This window comes from Hippoglossus hippoglossus, chromosome 7, assembly GCF_009819705.1.
Source record: "Hippoglossus hippoglossus isolate fHipHip1 chromosome 7, fHipHip1.pri, whole genome shotgun sequence".
Taxonomy (NCBI): domain Eukaryota; kingdom Metazoa; phylum Chordata; class Actinopteri; order Pleuronectiformes; family Pleuronectidae; genus Hippoglossus; species Hippoglossus hippoglossus.
Genome location: NC_047157.1, coordinates 19,998,381 through 20,022,976, shown reverse-complemented (window position 1 = coordinate 20,022,976; position 24,596 = coordinate 19,998,381). Strand labels below are relative to the sequence as shown.

General features: G+C 42.5%; 3 protein-coding genes across 5 annotated transcripts; 2 read left to right on the top strand and 1 right to left on the bottom strand.

Moving 5' to 3' along the window:
- Positions 1–18,313, top strand: LOC117765051 (sushi domain-containing protein 3). Of its 2 annotated transcripts, XR_004614493.1 has the most exons (7): positions 1–636; positions 2,798–2,992; positions 3,962–4,109; positions 4,336–4,500; positions 4,604–5,419; positions 11,646–11,653; positions 18,303–18,313. XR_004614493.1 is itself a non-coding variant. In XM_034591285.1 (5 exons), the coding sequence occupies exons 1-5, from the start codon at positions 552–554 to the stop codon at positions 4,926–4,928; spliced, it is 918 nt and encodes a 305-aa protein (XP_034447176.1). In that variant the 5' UTR covers positions 1–551; the 3' UTR covers positions 4,929–5,423. The 2 variants fall into 2 exon arrangements, 1 of the variants encoding a protein (XP_034447176.1); XM_034591285.1 differs by lacking the exons at positions 11,646–11,653; positions 18,303–18,313 and having other exon boundaries at positions 4,604–5,423.
- LOC117765052 (caspase recruitment domain-containing protein 19-like) lies at positions 6,746–12,806 on the top strand. The gene is given in 7 exon segments (XM_034591286.1): positions 6,746–6,866; positions 8,204–8,349; positions 8,791–8,947; positions 9,908–9,976; positions 11,627–11,692; positions 12,273–12,323; positions 12,326–12,806. Coding segments are annotated over 7 exon segments (558 nt in total). The 5' UTR covers positions 6,746–6,859; the 3' UTR covers positions 12,388–12,806.
- Positions 8,681–24,534, bottom strand: LOC117765053 (ninjurin-1-like). 2 transcript variants are annotated; one of them, XM_034591288.1, is made up of 5 exons: positions 24,521–24,534; positions 23,378–23,603; positions 18,379–18,595; positions 15,229–15,390; positions 8,681–8,844 (listed from the first exon to the last, which is right to left on the bottom strand). In XM_034591288.1, exons 2-4 carry the CDS (start codon positions 23,417–23,419, stop codon positions 15,248–15,250), a joined length of 402 nt encoding a protein of 133 aa, XP_034447179.1. In that variant the 5' UTR covers positions 23,420–23,603; positions 24,521–24,534; the 3' UTR covers positions 8,681–8,844; positions 15,229–15,247. The 2 variants fall into 2 exon arrangements, with proteins under 2 accessions (XP_034447179.1, XP_034447178.1); XM_034591287.1 differs by lacking the exons at positions 23,378–23,603; positions 24,521–24,534 and having other exon boundaries at positions 18,379–23,274.
- Between the last annotated feature and the right edge of the window lie 62 nt (positions 24,535–24,596).

Here is a 24,596-nt window from a genome sequence, read left to right as displayed (position 1 = left end):
TGTCTCCAAGTCAAGTTAAGGACATTTAGAAACAGGTTTTCTACACTTTCAATGTGTGTTTTGCGTATTTCCAGAGCTGACTGAGGCACCACGTCCTGATAGGCTCAGAGAGCAGCGGTGCCACATCCTGCCCACGGGCAGCAGCTTATTTCTGCTGGAGGTGCTCGTCCTGTCCACGGCTCTGACATCCCACTCGACCTGACCCGCTCTAATCCACACAGTCATTGTCGCGTCGTTCAACGAGGTCCCGGTCGATCACTTCGTCTGGCTGCGTCCTCCCGAGCGCACGTTTCATCCGCAGGCGCGCAGTCCGAAAAGCTGGCGTGAGAGAAAGTGAGGAGGGATTGTGGGAGGTGGTAGACAAAACACACACACAGACACACACACACACACACACACGCACACACACACACAGGATCACACAGACAAACACACACACACAGACAAGCTCCAGCTGAACGGGATCCAGGCTTGTTTACCCAGTGCCGGGCACAGAGGAGCACAGCCAGAGGAGCGCGGAGTGTGGGGGCGTCTGTCCGTCTGTCAGCGCGATGTCAGCGGCTACAGCTTCTGTGGCAGATGTGTCCAGGACCGACGGGACATACAGAGATGGAGGTCGACGCCAGAATAACTCAGGTAGGACATGAAATACACACATTCATACTTGGGTCCAGTGTAGGTTTGTGCGTAAGGCGATGGTTTGTTTTTGGCACTTTGCACTTATTCCGTTTCATAACACAATTATAGGCCTGACTGAATATTCAGGTATTCAAACACTGACCCCACAACATTTAGTTAGTGTGTAATAGTAAACTCATATTTCTCTTATAATGCTCTTGTGCAATATTCATTTAGGGACAATGTTTAGTGTGACAGCAGCTCCATAATACACTTTAATACACAAGATTATTATTAACTTTATGTATTTCAATTACATATTAAATGTTATTTAATTACACAAGTTCAATGTATCAAGTTAGTGTGAATACATCAAATAAATTGTGTGTTTAATGTTTATCTCTATGAATAAGTTTAACATTATTTAATCATATCATTCTGAAGTTATTTCATTGATTCACACTAACTCAACATGATAGAAAACACTTAATTAAAAGTGGCCCTTTACATTGAATTTATGTTTTTTTAAAGTTACATTGAAATGTAATATAATTGAAATACATAAAGTCACCGTTTTAGGCATAATTATTTATTTGATTGTACTTTGCAGTCAATATAGAATGAGATGTCTTTTAGTGATCTGGTTTCTGAGACATATACATTTAATCAATTATTACATTTTCACATCCTGTAAACATGTATGCATGTGTTTTGAAATGTGGTCAGATTAGGGGACATATGTCTGAAAATTCAGTGATCCCCCCCCACCCCCCCACCGTACATGTGCTTCTGGGTGATCAGGCTGATTCAAAAAGAGAAAAAACAAAGAGGAAATGAGAAAGGGGCTCGTGGCACCATGCACAGCTGGACGCATCTCACACGCACACACACTTAACGCAGCCACACGCACAACAACACACGTTATGTAAAAGTGATGCTCTGTGCTTGTCGTTAATGGAATGCGTCCTTGCGTTACATAAACTTGAATATGGTGAGCTAATGCTAATGGCCTTCAGATTTATTCCAAATGAGACTTATTGAGTTTGGCCCAGTGTCAACAGAAGCTGCAGTTATTCTTTACAAGGAAATGTGCACGTCTTTCTTAGTTTCTTTATTTCTTTATTTTTTGGAAGCTATGTCTTCAATCTTTACATTCAGTCGCCCTTTCCTTCCTTCCTTCCTTCCTTCCTTCCTTCCTTCCTTTCCATAGACTGCATATAAAGATAAATGACATGTCTCCACTTGCTCCCACTATCTCGAAACAAAGCCAAAATTTGCCGCCATCTTGCGCATTTGGAGCCAGAGTCTGTGCAGTTTAGTGATCAATCGCTATACAACCAATCACGAGTCTGTCTCAGCTGTCAATCATGACGGCAGGTTTTAACTACCTATACTGTAGCCAACCACCAATTAAGATGCTTTGGCTTCACTTTTGGGAGCTGTCATGTCGCCAAACTTTAAATACAGTCTATGTTCCATTCCTCCTTTCCATCCATGAAGCCCTGAACTTTTTGTGTGGGTGAATTGTGTTGACACACAAATGAGGCCTCTCACGCTTCCTTCCTTCCTTTAGTTCAGAGGAAAAACTGCAACTTTCCCTATGTAAACAAGCTGGTTTGGATTTTGTTCCTGGACCTGATCACATTATCCTTCCCAGTCCTGCTGGAAATCACCGAATAGATGTCATCATGTTTATTTGCATTCCAACAGCTTGTGTCATGATGAAGTGATGCTTGTGTTGTGGAGTCCCGGTGCCAGACTGCTGAGACCTTCCCTCCTGTAATATGCTGAGCGCTGTGCTGTGCTCTACGATAACCGGTTGTCTAGCGTGACTCCAGATGGCCCGTGTGTTTCCAACCAGCCTTACAGGCGTTTTCTTGAATGATTTATCACATATCCTGCTCTGATAGTGTTAGAATTATATTACAGTACAGTGCCGGGGTTGTTACGAGGAGGTGGGGGGGCAGTGTTTTGTCACGCAGTGTTGTTCATCCCTACAGGGGTTCAGCGCTGATGGAAGAATTGTCCCATTCCACTCTCAATCTCATCTGCACGGCTCCATTCTTTGTTGTTGTTCATACCCTTCACCTTCAATTGTTGTGCTACATGAGTTGTACCAGTATTTTGTTGCACACACAGTCTGGTTTATCCCCAGCTGACCATCAGCTTTTCATTATAGGTCAGTCCCAGGCCCAGTGCAGACCCATGCCACTGCCTGCCCTGGGAACCCAGAAGATCATCCAGGGCAATGGCACCAATGTGGGCACGGTCATATCGCTGCAGTGCCCGGCCAAACACAAACTGGTGGGGAGAGAGCTAACGTGTGTCATGGACGTCAACAGCACCCACTGGGACGGGGAGAACTACTGTACACGTAAGTAGAATCATATCAGAGTTAGTGCAGCACAAAAATATAGGATTCTTTAATCTAACGCTATCCAGCTTATCAACCACTGACAACACCAGACAGTGCAAGCAACATTCACCCATTCCCTCACACGTTCAAAGCGATACTATGCTCCGCTTCTTCCATCACACACTATCAGGGGAAATTTGAGTGTTTTGCATGTGGACTGCAGGAGTCGGGGATTGAACTACTGACCTTCTGGTTAGTGGGAAAACCCGCTCTACCTCCTGATCCACAGCCAGTATTATTTACATTGTGGGGACCTAAATCTGTTTGCACATGGGGACTTGTCTTCCATTATTGGCACAAAAAGCAATTTCCCATAGAGTAAATCATTCAATTGTCAAGGTAACAACATTTTTTAAGGGTAAGATAAGGGTTTCGGCAAGTCGTGGTTATGGTTAAGGTTCGCATCGGCCTCATGCATGGAAATGAATGTAATTCAATGGAGTCATGGAGCTTCGACTCAGTGTGTGAGAGAGATTCAGATGTGAGAGATTCAGATGTGAAGTTCCAAATGCTTGTGCAGAACTGCAGTAGCTCATTCTGAATGTATATCAAACATTATTTGACAGGCATTGTGGCTGTGGGCAATGTTACAGGAAGACCCTTAAAGTAGTCAGCAATAATTAATGCTCTAAATTATTTGCGTGAACATATTTGAGAGAGAAATTATTTGTTGCTCGGGGATAAAGCTCATTTAAGGAGAATACTCTAACGCAGGTAGAGGGGACTCATTTCAAGCAGGTGCATTGTTATTATTGTGATGGAAAAAGAGAGAGCAGGAAGGTGTCAGATGTGAACGGAAATAATTCAAATTTCATTTATATTTCATTTTCCTTCCCTTCATGCAACCAGGGCACTGTTTTTGCAACATGCTGATTTTAGCTGTCTAATACATGCAAATCAAGTCAGCCTTCCTCTCTGTCACTCCAGCTCTGGCTCCCTACGAGGGCCATGGTTTCCGTGTGGCCGTGTTGGCGTCCATTGTGAGCTCGGCCATTATCCTCCTCATGTCCATGGCCTTCATCACCTGCTGCTTGCTCGACTGCATCAAGGAGGACAAAAGGAAAAAGCAAGAGAGGTGAGTGAGAGAGGATGGAGGAAGTACTCAACGTGTTTACTCAAAAGTACCAATACTGAAATGTAGAAGTACTCTGTTACAAGTAAAGGTCCTTCATTGAAAATCCTACTTATGCCTCTTCATTTATTTATGCAGTAGATAAAATGCAAAGACTCAAGTCCAAGTCAAGTAAATCATCATTAGAAATACTGCCAGGAAGGTTAAAACTGAATTTTTTTTTTAACAGGGAGTCAGAAGTGTGGCAATTGGAGGAGCCGACTCAACACCAGGGGGACAACAGGTCTCACTACAGCCACAAAGGCAGGAACAACAACAACAACTCCCAGGAGAAGACGCTCTCTCTGTGGGACTCCCACAACCCAGCCGGGTGTGACAACATGCAGGCCTGCAGGTGAGACATGGGCTGACTTGGGATGGAGGGGGTTAGACGTCCCTGATGACATCCAGACGAGCAGAATCACTAAAGAAACATCCTCCTGTCTTTCCCTCCACAGATGTCATCAGGAGTACTCCTATGGACTCGTCTGCACATATGGCCCCGCTGCTCCGCTCGCTGCTCTCCCCGGGCCCGGCTACGACCAGCCTCTTTTACCACGAAATCCAGAATCTGTGCAGCTCTCCGGTCCACCTCAGTACCCTGGACCTCCTGCCTCCTCCTTTCAAACTGCGAGCCCGCGCGTGGTCCAGATCTCAGCAGCGGGGCCTGGGGTGGCGTGGCAGTATGGGAGACAGGAAAGCAGCTCTGCACCTGCAGAGGAGAGCAACTCTAGGAATTTAAACCCTGCCAAAGAATTCTCCATAAGGATTATATCAGTGTGAGGACATGTTGCACAGGAGGTGAATGTCGTTTAATGACCAAATATGTACATCAGTGTTATGAATGAAGACTATTGGAAGTGGTAACTCAACATTAATGTGTGAACTTCTACAGTGTGATGGCTTTACAGGCTCAGACGAACGTGCCTTTTGTAAACTGTGATGGCACACTGCCCTCTGCCTGACGAGAGAGGCCGGTGCACTTCCAGGACACCAGCCTTGTCGGAACGACACGCCCTGTAATTAGAAGCTCGAGCGATTTTCTTGACCTCAATCGAACTTAAATTAAATGGTTGCTATGAGGTTTTGCGATTGAGGTGTTTATGGGGACATATAGTTCACAACACACAGAAAGCGGGTGAGGAGGTTCTCTGAAAAACAAATGTCAGGGCAGTAAAATTCCCTTTTCCCTGCAGGAGGAGAGCAGCTGGAAGGCACTGGACACTGTTTGTAGATATATTTTTCTTAAGGAATGTAAATCAATTAAAGACAATGTGTAAAGAGAGCAGTCGTGTCCTTTTGATGCAAACTCACAAGTCAACTTGATGCAGCGGCTGCAGTGCAGTGGTTTCCACTGGTCTGTGTATCGATGTACAGGTTGATGACAAATTGGAGGAAAATGTGAATAAATACGTGGAAACAAACGTAACGAATGCAGATGCTTCCATACAGAGCAGTGAGCGAGTGAGTAAATAGGTTGATGCAGACTGATGTGGATCATGTGCTGTGTGACCTTCACAGTCACAAGATCTCTGCCCCTTTGAACGCCTGTGGTTGATTTGGGATTGACGTTATTTGGCAGCGCTCCACCGGGGTTAGGGAATGTATGTTGGAAAAAAAGGTGTAGTAGTTTCACAGACTTGAATAGGGTCAAAGGTCACTGAAGCTGAAGCTGCCCTGTTTGCCCTTCTTGTGGCCCAACACCTCACGTTGATGTATAACACAGGGATTTAAAGGGAAATGGAAAAGACAGAGGCAACATGTGATGATGATGATTTTAGAGTCTCCACTTACATTATTATTATTATTATAAAGAGGTTATGTTTTCCCTTTTATTAGCAGGATTACACAAAAACTACCTGATGCATTACCAAGAAACTTGGTGAGAGGACGTGATATGAGTCAGGGAAGAACCCATAACAAGTTTTTCAACGTTTTCTCTAATTACTCATGGTACTTGATGAAAACTATCTGGCATGTGGATGGATGGATGGATGGATGGATGGATGGATGGATAGATAGATAGATAGACAGACAGACAGACAGACAGACAGATAGATAGATAGATGAATACTTTATTGTCATTGTAGGCAAACAACTGGTGACTCTCATAAAATCAGCAGCAGTAAATAAAAACAACATAAAAACAACATAAATAGACAAAAGTATGATGATGTAACGTTTCTCTCTAATAATAAATAATACATAATAATGATTATTGCCATTCTGGTAAAAGATAGATGTAAGTATCTGTCAGTCACATTCAGATCTTGAGTTTGTACTATGAATCTTTTTGTGTTATTGTCAAAGAACTTGAATTGATTTGACATTGGAGATAATTTCACTAAGTTGTTTAAGATGTAAAGGAATGCACTCAACTTATTATCATTATTATTATTTGTACAAATGGCAGAATGGATTGAAATGAACGATAAGTGACAGTGTCTGCTCCACGGAGCTCGTGTCGTGCTGCTCCTGATAATCTCCAGCTCAGTCTCTCGGTCACTGTCTGCGGCCTGATAATCGCCATCATGTGGCCCTGAGGTCGGTCATGTGGCACCGGGCGGCGCGGGGCGGTGCAGCGGTCCAACGTGCTGATGTCAGCGGGCAGCAGGGACCGTGACACCGGGGACAACAGGAAGTCTCACACCGGGGGAGGCTGCTGCTGCTGCTGGTGGGTGAGGACCAGTCCCGCACGTCGGCTGTGTGTCAGTATGACAGGTTTGTGAATGAAGGGTTAAGATGTTTATTAGTCCTGTTGTGGAGCGTTGACAGTGAAACCGTGCGCGCTCGTCCACAGTCAGAGTGTGCGCGCGCCACCTGTTGCGTAATATTCACATTTTTAACTTTAGTTGTAGCAATAATTAATGATGTGTATTGATTTGTCCTTTATATGAAGCAGTGTATGGGAGCAGCTTCTCACCATTAGTGCAAGACTTAAAATATCTGAGGGGTTTAATAGATCCATGTTTATTTGTTTGTTTGCTTTTCTTTTATTTGTTTGTTTATTTTTTGTATTGATTGTAGGTTTCAGTGTTTTTGTGTGGAGGGGTGGGTCATGATCCAAGGAAGAAGCTGATAGGTTCTGGTTCAGATCCGGATCAGTGGGTGTTTCACTTTCTGTAACATTGTGAGATATCATCATTCAACATTCTTCCAGATTTCTCCCAGAATATTTCACTGATCTTGATTTGTTTAAAAAAATCTAACATGTTTAGGGGACTGATATTTATGAGAGAGTATAGTTTAGTGCAGAATAAAAATCTGGCTCTAGTGAATTTAAATGTAGTTTTATAGGGGAATGTTGGCCATAGTTAAAGATCTGTTTTATTATCAGTCAGTCACAGTCAGACCTCTATTTCATTCTTAAAGAACTACAATTAAAGCGACAGTGGAAGAAGTGTTTGTGAAACTACACATTACATAACTGTTGTCCAGCTTATCCTGCCTCACTTTGTTGTTGTGATGATAAATGTAAACTGCTACTTCAGGAATTTCTACCTGCACAGTTTTGATTCATAACCTTTTTGCTGTATCTCTCTTCATGCGGTTTAGGATCACCTGCAAACACACATTTTCCCTGTAGGATTTATTTTTCCAGAAAGTCAGGGAGACATTACAAAAAAAGAAGCATTCAGAAAGAAATTTAAAAGTGTCATAATAAAGAATTTAATCAGTCAACACCAAACACATCCCAGGCTTTATATTGTACCCTCTTTTTGGTGCTTATGCAAACCGTAACTCGCAGACTTGTTACTCAAACAGTATTGCAACCTGATTTTCACCTCAGCATTAATCTATTTAAATGAATGTGGCCAAATGAAGGATTTTGCAGGAAGTGTATTCACCTTCCTAAAGCGAGAATAAACCTCTTAGTCACTTATTTTCAGAGCGGAGCTGATGCCAAGCCCAGCTTACAAAGAAAGGACTTACGATCAGACCTAAAATCTGCAGACCTCTGATTAGAACAGGTTCAAAGTTATTAGGGATAAAGTGGACACTGTCTCCTGCTTGTCTCCCTTTATTAAAACGTTGTCATTTAAATCTTCCTTGACCAGACAGTGACTTTTACCTTGAGCAGCTTCAGAGAGATGCCAAGTTCCTGTGCTCAGATCTGAGGATGGACACTGAACTTGTTGACACACTCGTGCTGCAGCTGAACAGAATCTACCCCCAGATACTCAGTGACAAAGAAGCCCGCAGGGTCAGTACACTTATTGTATGTTTTCAAAGTCAGCATGTCCTTACACTGGAATTGGTTAATTACCTCCACCAAGGAGTTTATGTTTTCACCCCTGTCCATTTTGGTTTGTTTTTAAGCGAGATAACGAAAAACTCAGAGATGGATCACAACGAAATTTGGTGGAAGGATGTGGTATCAGTACATTTTGGTGAGGATCCAGAGCAGGGGGGGATCCAGGAATTTTGATCTCTTCATTGTCACCATTTTCCCAGAGAATCATTCATGGCTCTCGATAAAAAACAAATAAATCAGGCATTTCAGGTGACTGATATCAAAGAGTACATTGATTAAATTGAAGCTGACTTCAGGGCCTTGGTGGAGGTATCTACATATAATGTTGAATTGGAACAGAAACATGTTGCACATGAGCAGTGACGTGATTCAGCATGTGTGTCTCTGCAGTTCAGGAACCTGAGCGTACCCACCAAGGTTCGGTTAGCCGAGCTGCTGAAGCACCTGTATGGGAAGGGAGAGGACACATGTCATGAGTTCTATAGAGGACTTCACATTCAGGCTGAGGACGTCTACTCCAGCCTGCCCAGCAGAGCCAGACAAAGAGGTAAAACACTGAGAAGGCCGCCGCCTTCTTCCTCTTCTTCTGTGGATTTTCAAGGGAGGTGCTCTTTTCAAAAGATGTTTCCTTGCAGACTCATATCTGAATGAACTTTAGTGCAGAAAAACACACTGCTCGTCCAGTTTCAGTCTAGGCTGAGCTGCTGGGGCTTAAAGAAATCAAGTTGAATGATAGAAAAATATCCACCTACTAAAATCTGTGAAAATATCTATTTAATTTAGAATCTTTAAGCCTGAATGCAGACATACCATTCAGTACTTTAGTGTGGAGACAATTTAAATGGAGAGTAGAATGACAGCAGTGTAACTATAGTGACATGAAGTATTTCTTGGTAAATGAAAGCAGAACGTGAAGTGTGTGGAATAGTCATATTCCACTGTTCACACACATCATCTGGGGGGTTTCAGAAACTGTCTGAGCTTAGAGGTAGTAATTCACAGAATGCATCATCTGGTGTTTTTAACTCTGCTTTTCTCTCATCTCATCTTTCTCACATCTAGAGATAATTATCATGAGAGAATGACTTTACAAATCGGAGTTAAATCAGTTATATGTTACACATCCTTACATATCGCTATATATATATATATATATTGGACTTTTTTTATATTGCTATTGATGAAAATTATATTGCAGTGATTATTGATATTGATTTATTGCCCAGCCCTAAGTGCATTTATCCATAAGTGCATCACCTCCTCCTGATTCTGTCACGTCATGTGAGACACTATATCACACGAGCACAGTCCCCCAGTGTTCTATAACAGTGGACCCCCTGCTGTGTGATGGCCCTCTCTGGCTCTAATGTAGGTTTATCCTCCTTAAGAGGAGAGAAGTTGATGCACTGCCTGAACTGTTGTTCACTAGATGATCCAACTCACCACATGCTGTGATTTATTTTTAGTCCGATGTTTACAGATTAAACATTTTCACTTTCTGTTCCAGAGATCGCAGATCCAAAGTGGACAAACAGTGTGGTGATCCACCCCGAGCGATTTGTGCTCAATGACAGAGGTAAATCCAATAATCTACATGTTTACAAGTTTAAATCTAGGTATTTGCAGTTTACATGTTGGTTTAATCTAAAGAAACATACTGGTAGTTTTGCACATTTTAGGCCATTTACTATAATCCACATACAGTATACTTCACAGTAATTCTATTCTTTAATCAAATTCTTTTTTATATATATATATATTTTGGGGTAATCCATCATTCAGCATTAGATTTTGTCAAGTCTATGTTGTCATCATATAGAAATGAAGCTGCAAACAGAAACCTATTGGCCTCCTCTCTACTGTATTATAAAAAACAACCTTGTTAATCCAAGAAACCACAAAATTCACATTATTCTTTCTTCAATATCCTTGACTGTTTTGATATAGACCTGAATGATGTATATTTGATTGGATTCCAGAGCTCATAAATACATTACTGTTGGCATTCATCCCTCAATGTCTCTCAATGTCCCTGCTCAGAACTGCATGTGGTTGTGTGTGAAATGTGGTTATAGCAAAACGTATTATAAAGACACTCAGCAGAGCGCATTACTCTGCCAAGGCCCAACAGTCCTTAAATTCAGTCAAGCTGAACCGAATTTCCCACACACATCGTTGTGTCAAGTCCCCTAAAGGTGCCAGATTTTTGTTTTTTCATCAAGATCAATGAATTATTCTCTGGGAAAATGTTGAAAAATGCTCCAACTCACAAAGCAGAAAATGAAAATAAAATAAGATCCTGCATCCGCCCCCTGATCTGGATCTGCACAAAAATGTATTGGGTTCCTCCCTGACATCCCTCCACCGAGTTTCGCCGAAATCCTTTCAGTTGTTTGTGTGAACCAACCAGCTGGATTTTACAGCAGTCAAACAAAAAGGACACAGTATTGTAGTGTGAACTGAAACATGTGGCGAAAGTAGGGAGTCATTCTCCCCCCCCCCCCAAAATGTTATACTTCCCAAAATAGTGGTCAGTGTAGTGAAACGTAACTAATCATTTATCGTCAATGACCCAAAACAAGCTTCACCTGTCTCTTGACTCCACTTCCACGTGTGTGTGTGTGTGTGTGTGTGTGTGTGTGTGTGTGTGTGTGTGTGTGTGTGTGTGTGTGTGTGTGTGTGTGTGTGTGTGTGTGTGTGTGTGTGTGTGTGTGTGTGTGTGTGTGTGTCAGGGCGCCTCTGTACCCCTCTCTGATCCTCACATAAGCCCCTTAAGCCCAATAAGCTTTGTTCTTCAGCAAACGCGGTTGTCTGTCGAACCTTTTAACCCCTCGATTCAGAGTGTGGGCTCCCATTCATTCATCATCCCATTAAATTCAGGGCTCTGGCTTTGTGGGTCAGTTAAACTCATGTGTAGCAGCCCCCCACACCCCTCCCCCCCCCAACCCCTCCCGTTCAAAACAGCTTCCTCTGTCCTGAATTCCTTTGAACAGTGAGGGGCACATCCACTGGGTCAGAGGTGCGTCAGCAGGGAAATGGGTCATCAGTCGTGCAGTGAGACACTGACTCTGTGCTGACACACACAAGTTCATAACATTTATGGAGATAGACACTGACCCACCATTCACATTTAACGTGTGTCCACTCACTGATCCAATATTGACACAGGTTTTATTTATCAAACGGTCACGGATGAGAACTTCCTCTCTCCTCTTTCCTTCTGCAGGACCGATGTTCTTCCTGAGCTGTTTCAGTTTTGTAGCTGGTATCGCGATACTCTACTATTATGGAGGTGAGTCATTGGCTGCTTTCAGGCGTGCACTGAACTCTGAACATTAGTCTGAAATTATCCAGGGGGCCTTTTATAGTGAGAATGCAAATGTCTGAGTCAGTTGCTCCAGACATTCTACTCCTTTAGTAAAAACTCTGGATAATGTCTGAGTGAGGCCATGTGAGAAAACAGCAGGAAAATGTGTGGTAAACTCACAGCGAGCTAGTGGGTGCGGTGAGGATGTTTGTAACAAGAAGAATAGAAATATCTCAGGCTGACAAAGAGGAGTCATACAGGTAGAAGACAATGAGATTTGGTGATAGGATGATGTCGGTGTCAACGTGCTGTAAACATGTGACTCCCACATGTTCTACTCAGACACCACCCTTCACCTAAATACTCCAGAAACGTTCCTGTTGTTGTGAACGTGTCTGACGATGAAGTCCTGGTTATTTATCACAGGGCAGTTTAAATTATTACTGAATAACAATAATTACCAGCACACAAAAACAATATCACTACATAGATCATATGTAGAACTTATTTCCCACTCTGTCTGGGTTCCTCATTTCTAAACCACCATGTCCACATTTCTCCACAGACGGTGAGACACTGAGACGCACCGGTCCGTTCCTTCACTGCTCTGCAGCAAGACAAGTAAAGGTGCTAAAGATGTTTTAATTACCTATGCTGAGTTTGGAAAGCAGAGAAAATGAGGATGTTAAGGTGCCGTGAACCGATTCCCAAGAGAAGAGCGAGCAAGGAAATGTTCCACTTTGTGTGCCAAACACATACACACTCTCAGAGCTGTAAAGTGTTTTAATGAAACTAAACACATTCAAGTACAAATACAAGTAAACAGGTACTTACTGATGTGTTTTTTTTATGCTGGATGAGGGAGACATCAATCAGGTGCAGTTTTATACAAACACACACACACACAGTAAGGCTTATTGCAGACTTGTGTGTTTGTGTTGTGTATGTTAACACGTGCTTCATTACTTTTTCTTAATCGCACAACATATGCGCTCACCAGCTCACCCACTCTCTGTGCCTTCCACTACTGTGATAAAGAGACTTTTTACTATCTATTGACTGTGTTCAACTTTTGCTCAAATAAAGCACAAAATATTTTTTGACATCTCCTGGAAGTGAATCTTATTTCCTCCATCAAAGAGGTTATGTTTGTGTTTATCTTTTCATTTAATCGTGTGTATGTTTATTTAGGTGGATGCATTATGGGTCAGGAAAAAAAAAACATTAAGTTTTGGTTTGGATCCGGATCAAGGGGCAGATCCAGGAATTATCTTTTCACTTTCTTTAACAATGCAATAACAAAATTTCAGGCATGTTTAAGGGGACTGATATTTTTGACTCCACATAGAAATCCGGATCTCGTGAATTTAAATGTGGTTGGTTTCATGAGGGCACTTTTGGGCCTTGCCAATCTAGTCTAGTGTTTAATCTGGTGTGACACAATAGACAATGATAATCATAGAAATATGGATTTTATTAGCTTCAAACATACTGTATGGTAAAGTATTTAAAAAGTAAATATTACAGTAAACAGCTGTTACAGTTATTATCTGTTTAGGTTTGTGTCTGACACTGTTTCCTTTGCTCCTAAACTTCGAATTTTTTTGTGTTGTCAATTTTTAGATGATGATGAAACATTAATCAGAGTAAATCAACTGCACCCAGAGCCCACTAGAGGGCACTGCTCCCTCATTCAGTACATCACAGAGGGATACGAGGATGATGGAAAATGCTGTGGTGTGCTATAACAATGACAATCGCTAACAACAGACAGCCTTCAATAATTAATAATGACAATCTAATTGATTGAATAAGTTAAGTCAACTGAATTGAATGCTTCTTACCTGACAGCGTGAGAAATACTTGAACTATGGATGCATTTCATACGTACACGAGGCCCTTTCAAGCTCATAATAACAATTCAGTAGGGAAATATGCACATCTAAGACGGTTTGTAAAGTGCAGCTCTGGAGGAGGGCTCCGATGTCTGATCTCCTGAGATCTGCGGCACTGAGCAGCACTTCTCCGTCTCTGTCTTCTCTGCAAAGGGGGAGAGCAACAGATGATGAAAGAGGGGAGCCGGAGAGAGGAGGGATGGGGAGGTGCTGAAGGGAGGCTGGAAGTGTCACCGGGGTGATTGTTCAGTTCGAAAACTGGCATTCACATCCCCATGAGGTAGAACTATTAATAGTGTGGCTTCACGAGACCTAAAGCTGCCGGTTGATCATCTGCACCCTCAGATGTTCGACCTCCCACAGAGTCAGTCTGCTGAACTTCACGACTGGGAAGGAGCCAGAAGTATAGGAGCGAGATGATATACATTATGTATGCACCGTATATCAGTCTGCAGATCTGCAGAGGGGGGCTGTGTGTGTGTGTGTCATCAATCTGGCTCTGTCTGACTGTTTCCACGGTTACCAATGATAGTTGTGGAGGAGGGAAAGGATGGAGATGGTGACGCTGGTTTGTCAACTGCATGGTACTTTGTCAGAGTCACGTTGATGAAATTATAGATCTGACACATGAATATTCTTAAGGATTTTTAGAAGGTAATTATGTGAAACCGATGGCGCTCGTATTCTCGTGCAAAGCCGCTGAAGTGTAAAAAATGAGCATTTGCTTGGGCTCTAATTGGGGTTTCGGTGACATGGCTGAAACACAGTCTAATTAAGGCTTCATTTTAACAAGCAGTTCTGCTGGGGTCTGTGCTGCGTTGACTCACCAGCTGCTGTTGGTGCAGAGCACCACTCCAGCTCTGCTTGTGTAGCAGAGGGAGTCATGGCACAACCAAACATTGTTATAATTGAATGTTAGGCACAACGCCTGTGGTTGAGGACAGATGTGTTGGACAGGTTAATGCTGTGGAAGTGGGTCAGGGATTTGAGTCACACCCTGCTCTGCATACATGTGCTCAGCAGACCCGTGAAACCTCCTGGTCAGAGCTGTCTGGAAAAGCACCGTGACATCGAGTTCGAACGTCATCAGTGCGATTAAAAATTGAAGCCTCGTCTGCTGTCAGCGTGTGTGTGTGTGTCTGTGGTTGTGCGTTTGTGTCTGGCCGGTGCTTGGGGGTCACTCCCGGGCAACAAATGAGACAGTGTACCTGACTCCTGTTGCCTCGACGTTCCTGTTTGTCCACTATTGGAACAAATGTTGTGCACACACCAGACCCCTTTGTCAAACTTTGTCTGTTTCTCTCTTGCTTGCTGTTTTCTCTCTGTAAGAGGACAAAGATTTTCTAGTAAAAGAAAAGCGGTCAGATGTTTCGTTTTAGTTTGTTTTCTGGTGGAAATTTCGCTGCGTGCCTGGAGAGGTCAGTGTGTTTGTAGGTCAGGTAGGGGGATCGCAGGGGTCAGGTCAGGCGAAGAGAAGTCCAAAAACATGCTGACTACACGGATGTCTATAGGGACAAACTGCACAGTAAGGCAAGAGAGAAAAAACCTGTTTGAATAGAGAGATGGGAGCAGAGACAGAGGGTGAAAATAAGGAACCTCTATGATGAGCAAAAAGAGACATAAAACCTTTGTGCGAGTTCTTGGGTCAGTCTTTGCTTTTCGGCCGGTTGACTCCGAAGGCGGCAATGAAGATGTTGACCACCACGATGATAAAAACCAGGCTCGTGGCCACGTTTTCCATCGTGTCCAGCCTCCAATGCTTTCGTTCGTCATTCAGATTCCATCGAACTGCGGACAGAGCCAGGAGACCAACTTCAGCAACACACACACACACAAACACACACTCTAATAAAACATCACCAATCGACTTCCTTCTGGGACTCAAGCCAACTCATTATGACACGCAGATTTACTGTAAACCATAAATCCATATATACTTAATTCTGGGTTAAGGGAGTTCTCCTGTGCTCGAGTGATTCCACAAAAATGCAGGGTATCAAATGTTCATTTTGACAAAAGCACACGAGGATAAAAGAGGAATATGCGTCAGTGTTTCGCTGATCAGCTGGATGTTGGAGCGACAGATGAGTCGATGGAAGAGTCTCCCTGATGCTACTGAAGGAGGATTTTCCACAACCTGGCAACCTAAACATTATTGTTATCAAGTGTTATCTGTATAATACAATTTTAGATTTGAACAATTACATGTCCATTTTGGGAACATTTACCAAACACTAACATTTAATTATAATCCATCACAAAGTAGATGAGAAAAGATATGTCAACATTTTCAGTTCATTTCAAAATACCTCATGGGTAGTTTGAGGCAGGAAAATAATTCCAAAAATACAAAATATCCTAATATAAGAAATAAGTTGATATGATAATGTAAGAAATACACAACTCAAATTATTTTTGAGATTTTAAATGCACAAATAATTTGACTATTGTGTGTATTTGTGGTATAAAGTCTGTTGGTTGTTTTGTATTAGTTGCATGTTTCCATTAACATATACAGAGTCTTTACTTTCTATTACGACTCCAAATATTGCTGATTCAAAAAACACAGTAGGAACAATACAGGGAAGAGAGAAACTGATTAAGGGAAGCTTGTGTTTCCTGATTCATATCATTTGTGCTATTTAACAATTTAATCAAACACAATGACAAACACGCAACTATTCCATGTTGTGATTATTGATTGTTACATGTATATATTAAAGTTTTCATCTTTATCATCACAGGGATGGGTCTTTAAATAATGATTTAATGTAGATCATGACATTTTAATGTTTGTGTGTGTGTGTGTGTGTGTGTGTGTGTGTGTGTGTGTGTGTGTGTGTGTGTGTGTGTGTGTGTGTGTGTGTGTGTGTGTTAAACAGTGTAAAGGTTAAACAGTGTAAAGACCCCGCCTGGGTGTGTGTGTGTGTGTCCTGGCTGGGGTGGGCTGGGGTGGGTTTGGCGGGGGGGTTATGGGGGTGGTATGTAGGCCACTCACATCACGCACCACTGGTTCCATTAGACAGAGCGGGATCCACTGGTAGAGAGGAGGGGGACAGAACGAGGAGGGGAAGCAGAGAGGGTACAGACCAATCAAAGAAAATGAAGGAATAGAAATGGAAGGAGCAATAAGAATGAGATATGTGATATTCTGGGAGGGGAGGGGGGGGGGGTGTTCATGGAGGATGGGGCAGTGGAGTCAGAGGATTTGGTGAATGGAGGTGGGGGGGTCAAAGGGGGCAGGCGTTCATAAATGTGTGATGACTTTCACATGCTGACCAGCCTTCTCTCTGACATGTGAGCCTTGAAAACACAGGGAAATTAGAATTAGAGTTACGAATGATTACAATAATAAAAGTTATTCTTTTCAAAAACTAATTTGCCTGTAAACAGAAATATATGAAAAGAGACCTTTAATCCAATGTGAGGCTAAACCATGAACTCATATGTATGTGTTCCAACATAACTGTTATTTTGGGATATAAATGAAAGAGATACACAGGGTGGTGGAGAGGATACTGACATTATTAACTCCGCCAAGAAGTTATGTTTCGTTTGTTTGTTTGATTGTTAGTTCACAGGGTGGGAGAGGTGGGGAGGGGTGGGGCCTGACCCAAGGAAGAACCCATGACATTTTGTTGCAGATCCAGATTCAATTCAATTCAATTCAATTTCAATTCAACTTTATTTGTATAGCCCCATATCATGACATTCATTATCTTATCGGATTAGAGGCAGAATCCAGGAATTACTTTTTCACTTTCTTTAACATTGGGAGATACAGGGTGTTCTTTTTTACATTTTCATCAATTCCCCAGGGAATTAAAGATGGATTGTGAGGGAAAAAAACTGATATCTATGAATGTGTTAAATTTGGTGCCGCTTCACTGAATTTGTTGGGCCTTGGCAGAGCTATGCTCTCTACTGGGCAGCTGTGGCTGAGTGGTAGAGCGGTTGTCCTTCAACCAGAAGGTCAGTGGTATGTTCCCTGTCTTCCCCATCTGCATGCCGAAGTGTCCTTGGGCAAGATGCTGAACCCCGAATTGCCCCTCATAAAAAAATTGTATTGCTGCATATAGATGCACTGTATGAATATGTGTGTGAATGGGTGAATGGCTAACGTACTGTAAAGTGCTTTATGTGGTCATCAAGACTAGAAAAGAGTTATATAAAAACAACCCATTTACTGCCAATCTAGTTCTTTTATTTGCTCCTCCAGCTGGAGCTGAGATGAGTCAGTGTGGCTTGGTTAAAGTTCACTGACCTGCTGTCCAATAGACAAAATGAACTGCACTAACATCTTTCCATCTGAATGGACCTGTTTTTCCAAACTGCAGTTGTGGCTGTTAATGCAGACTTCCTCAAGTTGCATCTCTGGATGTGTGATCTCTTTTTGTCAGTTTCCATTTACTCCAAAACACTATTGACACGTTTCCTCACTCCACAACAGAGAGAGAGAAAACATAATCACCTCCCCTTCCCTTGACTCCCAGCAGCTGTAAACACATATGAACTCTGACCTGGTGTCAGGCCTGGTTTCCATGGTTACCTGCTGGTAATGGGTTGTTTGTTAAGGAGGATTTATGGACTTGACATTGGCGAGGGGGATGCACCGTATGGGGCAAAAGGTTATATGTGGTGGGCTTCAATCTTGCTGCAGGTCAGATGATGAAACACGAAAAGCAGGTGAATGTTGAGAGATGTGAAGTGAAGCCGCCGACAACAAAGATTAACTCTGGTCTGACAAAAGGGCTCGGCCTCTGCGTAATTTCTCACCTATGAAGATAAGCAGGACCCCGACTGTGACCTGCAGACAGAGGGAGATGCTGATTAGGGTGACGATGGGGGTGAAGAAGGAAAGACGCGGCCCCTGCTCCAGCACAGCCTTCAGCTGGGAGGCGTTTGCCATCAGCAGAGCCACATCCAGCATGCTCTCAGCTGCACTCTTCTTATTAGCATAGTGGTTCAAGTTGAGTGGGGCTGGGGGGGAGGCCTGGGGAAAGAAGAAAGTAATTGACATGGAGATAATGTTTATGGCTTTGAGATAACGCCTGCAAGAAGAATGCCTCGAAATAAACAAAGAGGCATGCTCTCTGCTCTGATTTCTCCCAGTAGAGCACCAAGGAAGCATGTTGATGACACCAGCATTACATTTTGTGCTTCCTGTGCAGTGATGGCGAGGATCTGGTTATCGTTCTTACCTAATTAGCACAGCGAACAGCCATTACAGACGAGTGACCTTTGAAATCAGAGCCATTAGTACAGCAGAGACATTCAGACACGCTGGTAACAGACCCAATAAACGGTGGTGAACATGACCAAGTCAGCAGGAGCAGACTTTCCAAGAGCTATGATTTGAAACCATCACATCTGCAGTTTGTCTTGTTCTTTGCCGCATCAAATCACTGCTCTGAGCATGTGTCGCTGGGAGCTGCACTTTTACTATTTACTGTTTCCCGCTCATATATCACCCTCACCGCACTGACAAACTGTTGACTCATTAATCCTGCTTTCTGAAACGAAATTCACTAAAACTGTACTTACTACATATCGAGCAGCTCACGACATGGACCATATCACATGATATGTGTATCAGCCCCCCTGCGACCCTCCAAAGATAAATAGTATAGCTAATGGATGGATGCATGTATATTATTATATTACATAAACTATGAAGCAGGGACTTCAAATAGAGGAGAATGATTTAGGCTGCATCCTCTCTATGACATAACAGGTGATAACTGAAAGGATTTTAAAAAAAGGATAAATGGTGTGTTTATTAATAAAGAATTAACTTTATTTTCTCTTTTGAAATGAAGCACTGATGATGCACAAACATCCACTTGGACCTTGCTACCTCACTGCAGCTTCTGTCACATCAAGGCCAAAATACTATTCACCCTCTGCAAACATGAAATAATCAGCAGCGCTCACAGTCTTTTCCTCGACTCTACAGCCTCCTTGTTTTTTTCTCACAACACAGCCCTGCAGCTGCTGAAAGTGTAGTTTGTCAGAAGAAAACCTAACCACAGAGCTGGTGGGAACTGTCTTTGCTCTACTCAGGGGATGGAGACTAGAAGAGAGACAAGAAGAGCTGCACCCTCTAATTTGCTACAGGGTAGGCTACAGCTGAATTACAAAGTCTTCAGCCGATTCTCAACTATCAGCTGGCAGAGTTAAGTTGATGTATGACAGGGAAGTACAAGCTGTACCATCCCTGTGGCTGAAGAACTTGCACTGTGCAGTAATTATTTTTGATGAGATTTTTTCTCACTCCTGTGATAACCACTGGACAAGACGTGTTTAATTCTTTTGATAAGCAATTGCTTTTTAGCACGTGTGGTTACATCCAAATCCTTCATCCAGCAACTGACCTATTAGTTTAGATTTTATAATTTGGCTTAGCTTCATGTGAACACTGCAGAGACATCCTGACGACACGCAGAATACTTTTAATATGTCTGTCAATCCTCTACTCTCAGAGCCACGATGCCCTATGGCACATTACGACTCATATTAAGCGGATCCTCTGAACATGTTTCGTCACATTCCATGGGAAAAAAGCCACGTAGAGTAGCGCGGTGCCCTTGTGACTATGATTTGTGCCAAACGCCACAAATGGCACACTGTCATGACGTGTCAGGGTCAGCCATTCTGCTCTCCAACACAAGCTTTTTCAAAGAAAGCCCTTTATCCCAGAGTCAACAGACCACAGTGAGATAATGCTTGTTGTGAGATCGCAGGTTGGAAACGTGCAGTCAGGACGTCTAGAAGCACAGCACATGAATTAGCTCCAAATTTCACCCAACAAACATCATGAACTTTTTTCACGCACTGTATATATGATTCTTGTCCTGTGTACACACCAGGCTGAGATACAGAGTCCAAGCTTTTTGTCAGGATTAATCCTGCTGTCTACTCATATCATATGGGTGATGACATAGGACAATAACTCACAGCAGAGGAAAGATAATAGAAACATATCAGCTGTGGTATGAAACACTGTTACATGGTGTGAAAAAAAAACATTCTACACACTGGATCTATTGTTATTTTTGCGGAATCTAAAATGAAAGGTCTTCATCGAGGCAATCGCTCTCTGCTGGTCCTGGATTTCATTGCTTATTTTTGAGATGAATTATTCACACCGCATTCCTTGTCTGAAACAGACTCTGGGGACACACAGAGGAGAGAGAACGGGGGAGGAGGGGGGTGAGGAGGAGGAGAGGAGGGAGGGCTGAGAGAGAAAAGTTGTTTGAATTTGAATTAACTCTCAGTTATGCGTCACAGCAATAATATCTCACATATCCTGCTTTCTATGCACTAATATTACAATTCAGAGAAAATGAGAAAGAGAGTTAGAAAGGAATCAAATCAGTCATAATAATTTATTTAAACTGGAAACTTGACCAGCTACTGACAGATAAAGATTTCATAAATTAATAATGTATATTTTTAAATGCTAGATAATAAATAATTCCTGGAAAATTGACCCTAGGATATGGTCAATATTATTATTGTAACAACTAGAAGGGCACTCAGTGGAGTGTATACCTCCACCAAGGCCCAACAGCCCCCTTAGGAAACCACATTTAAATTCACCTGATCTGTATTTTTAAGTGCAGGGGTCTGCAGTTAAATCACAGAGAGATCAGTCAAAGCGGGTCAGAGATTTAAACTGGTGCCAATTAATGCTATGCTTTAAAACAAATGAAAGACTGATCCTTAACACCCACCGCCTCCCGCTTCCATTTCTCTCATGAGTGGATAAAACTACATCCCCATCATAAACAGCTACCTTTATGTCTGTGCAAGAGAGAGCTGCAGTGCAACTGGAAAGGCTGTAACGCCCAAATATCCAGAGATTGAACGCAAACCGTGAACTTAACTGAACCATAAAAACTGATTTTCATTTTCTAATCAAAGACCAACTCAAAGTTCTGGCCGACTTCCAAGCCAAAGAAATGAACTCGTTCAACTCGCACACCTAATCCTAAACTTCTCCCCTTTTCCCACATCGTCACACTAACTGATGCCGTTAAGCTACATACCTGCATGTCAGCTACTGAGACTGCTGCTTTGAAAGGCTAAGCTCTGTATCTGACCTGTAGAGAGCTCTTTGCAGCAACAATACAAGACACCACTTAATGGTGAGACTCTGCATGTATTATTTAGTTAATTGACTACTGTTCAGCAGCAGATTCAAAGGCAAATGAACTCACATCTGTAACTGTATGAGTGTATGCTTTTTTTCTTCTTCTTATACATCAGCACTTCCTTGATTTCCATCCATCATGTCCTATCAGCAGCCTTCTCCTCTCTCTCACCTCAAACTCTGGCTCTCCTCCACATGAGGATCGACCCAACTGTAAATCTAATTTCCGTGATTCTCTGTAGGGCCTTTAGCTTTACAGCCTTACACAGTGCAAAGCAAACATGGTTGTTTCAGATCATACTCTATCCTGTTATGGCACTCGGAAAAAAACAAGTGAGCAGCGACACAAAAAAAAAGGGGAAAAAGGTTAAGTTCAAGAATGTGCTATAGTGCTGCGCTGAAATCCGACACAAAATCTGATTGTTCTTAGATTTCAGTGTAACACAGGCGCCGATATTAAAAGCTAGTGGAAAGTCTGCATATAAGATCTGCACCTTGCAGAACAACTGTGGATTGATTCCACTCTTATTGACTCACACTGATGGGAGACACATTGCAAATGAGACCAATTGCTCATTTTATCGAGCGTAAGGGTATTACATTCTGCATCTGCTGCCTGAGCTCTGACGGTCACAGGGAAGTATCTGGCAGCCAGGGCCTCTCTCTCTCTCTCTCTCCCTCTCTCTCTCTCTCTCTCTCTCTCTCTCTCTCTCTCTCTCTCTCTCTCCCTCTCCCTCTCCCTCCCTCCTCCCCTCTTCCCCAAACACACACGCATCCATCTGAAATTAAATGGACAGTGACTATGTAGGCGACACATTGAAGTCTATTTCCTTGCCCTGTAAAACCGGATACAGCGCCGAACTAACATACATTGCAATTACTTGTCAAATGGCAACTTCATTCGCCACATAAAATAACACAATAAACAGGAAGTGTCCTGGTACAGCCTCGTTGTGGCACGCAGTGGGATGACATTATGTAAAAGTAAACTCAGTGTGCGTGTATGTATTTATGTGTGCATGTGTTTTGTGTGTGTATTTTGGCCAGTGAAATGGAAACAAAGGAGGTTATACATTATTTATAAGGTCACTCAGGTGCCAACAGTGCTTCAAGCCTCATCTGAACCAGACTGCTGCCATCTGACCCAGCATGCCTGCACCAGACATGAGCTGTCTGTTTGAATGTTTTCCTGTATTTACTTGATTCTGTGTTTACATGCAATATTTTCAGCATTCAGCAAACTTTCTGTTTTTGCATTTAAAGTTGGATCGCATTTTACATTAAAATACAGCAATGCAGCTTTACTGATGTATTAAATTCAACTATATTAACCAAATGCTCTTTGCTTTCATGTCCATGCACTTGTTTGGCTCTTTTTGGGTCATGTTTCCACACTATTTTTCGACTCCAATTAACAATCACTTGTAAGAACGCAAGAAAGAGAAACCTGAGAAATATTGGATCCCAGCTTCCCTGCTAATGTGTCTTTGGTTTCTTGCAGCTGTAAGTTGAGCACCCCACAACTGAACATACCAAATTCCGTCTTGCACACGGACAAGCGTGGCTCAATTCAGTATTTACTTTTCCTTATTGAAATAAAAAAGGTCTTAGATATCTTACCTCAGTCCCACTTCTCCTGCTCCTGCTGCTGCTGTTCATCATTTTCCTATATGTGCACGATACTGCACCTCACCTCTCTCCTGCAGGCTGCAGCTCTGGGTAACTGATCTGCAGTGGATCATGTTGATGGGGAAGAGAAGACCTGCAGCTACAGAGCCTACTTAACATATGTAGCAGATGCATTTGTTGTATTATGGTGCAATGACAACTATGATTATGATTCTTTCTAGGATATTGTGTTGTGCATGTGGGGCACACACACACACAGTGTCACTACATTATATTGATTTTCTAGAGCCTTACTCTAACCTTAACCATGTTACTACTTGCATAACTCCTAACCCTTACACTAACCTTAACCTACCTACCTGCCTCATTGTCATTTTGAGTGGATGAGGCCTGATTGGTGTCAGAATTGTCAAGTGCATCTCCTACCAAAAAGGAAAAACATTTCAACCCTTTGAGGTGTACAGTCACAAATGTGTGATCATTCTGAAAAACATTCATTGCCTCGTGGTCACTTGTATTAAGCTACATCAGGGATTCCCAAAGTGGTGTGCATGCACCCCTAGGGGTGCACAAGCTGTTGTAAAGAGGATCCTTTGTAATTTTTTAGTTATACACATAATTTCTAGCGGTTAGATTACAATACGGTATTCAAATCTTTCTTAATTAGATCATGTAATATGGAGAAAATTAGACAAAAACTGTCGGATGTAGGCGATTTTACCAGAGGTGGCCAGCATCATGAGGAGATGATTTAGGCAAAAAAAAAATATGTTTGTCAAGAAATTACTTAGGCCATTATTTTAGGAAGGTGACGATATGCCTTCACCACAAAATGTCATGATTTACACAGCAGGGATTTTTTGCTCCCAAAGGAAGATCACTCCCCACAATGTGACTGTGTAAACAGATTTTGGTCCCCAGAGTAATACCTGGGCAACTCTCTCTCTCACACACACACACACACACACACACACACACACACACACACACACACACACACACACACACACACACACACACACACACACACACACACACACACACACACACACAACCCTGTGTCAACTTACATTGATTTTCTACTCTAACCTTAACTGTGGTTACTACTTGCCAAACCCTAACCCTAACCCTCACCTTAACTTGAACTTAACCTTAATCCAAACCTAAAACTATTTTAGAATATAGGACAAGATGGTGAATATCCCTTGTA

Bases quoted from the DNA above. Each gene is read 5' to 3' on its own strand.
- LOC117765051 (XM_034591285.1), top strand. From the start codon at position 552: ATGTCAGCGGCTACAGCTTCTGTGGCAGATGTGTCCAGGACCGACGGG. The intron at 637-2,797 runs GTAGGACATGAA...TTTTCATTATAG, and splicing joins TCGACGCCAGAATAACTCAG to GTCAGTCCCAGGCCCAGTGC. The intron at 4,110-4,335 runs GTGAGTGAGAGA...TTTTTTTAACAG, and splicing joins AAAAGGAAAAAGCAAGAGAG to GGAGTCAGAAGTGTGGCAAT.
- LOC117765053 (XM_034591287.1), bottom strand. From the start codon at position 18,733: ATGCTTCCTTGGTGCTCTACTGGGAGAAATCAGAGCAGAGAGCATGCC. The intron at 15,391-18,378 runs GTGAGAAATTAC...CTCTGTCCGCAG, and splicing joins GGTCCTGCTTATCTTCATAG to TTCGATGGAATCTGAATGAC.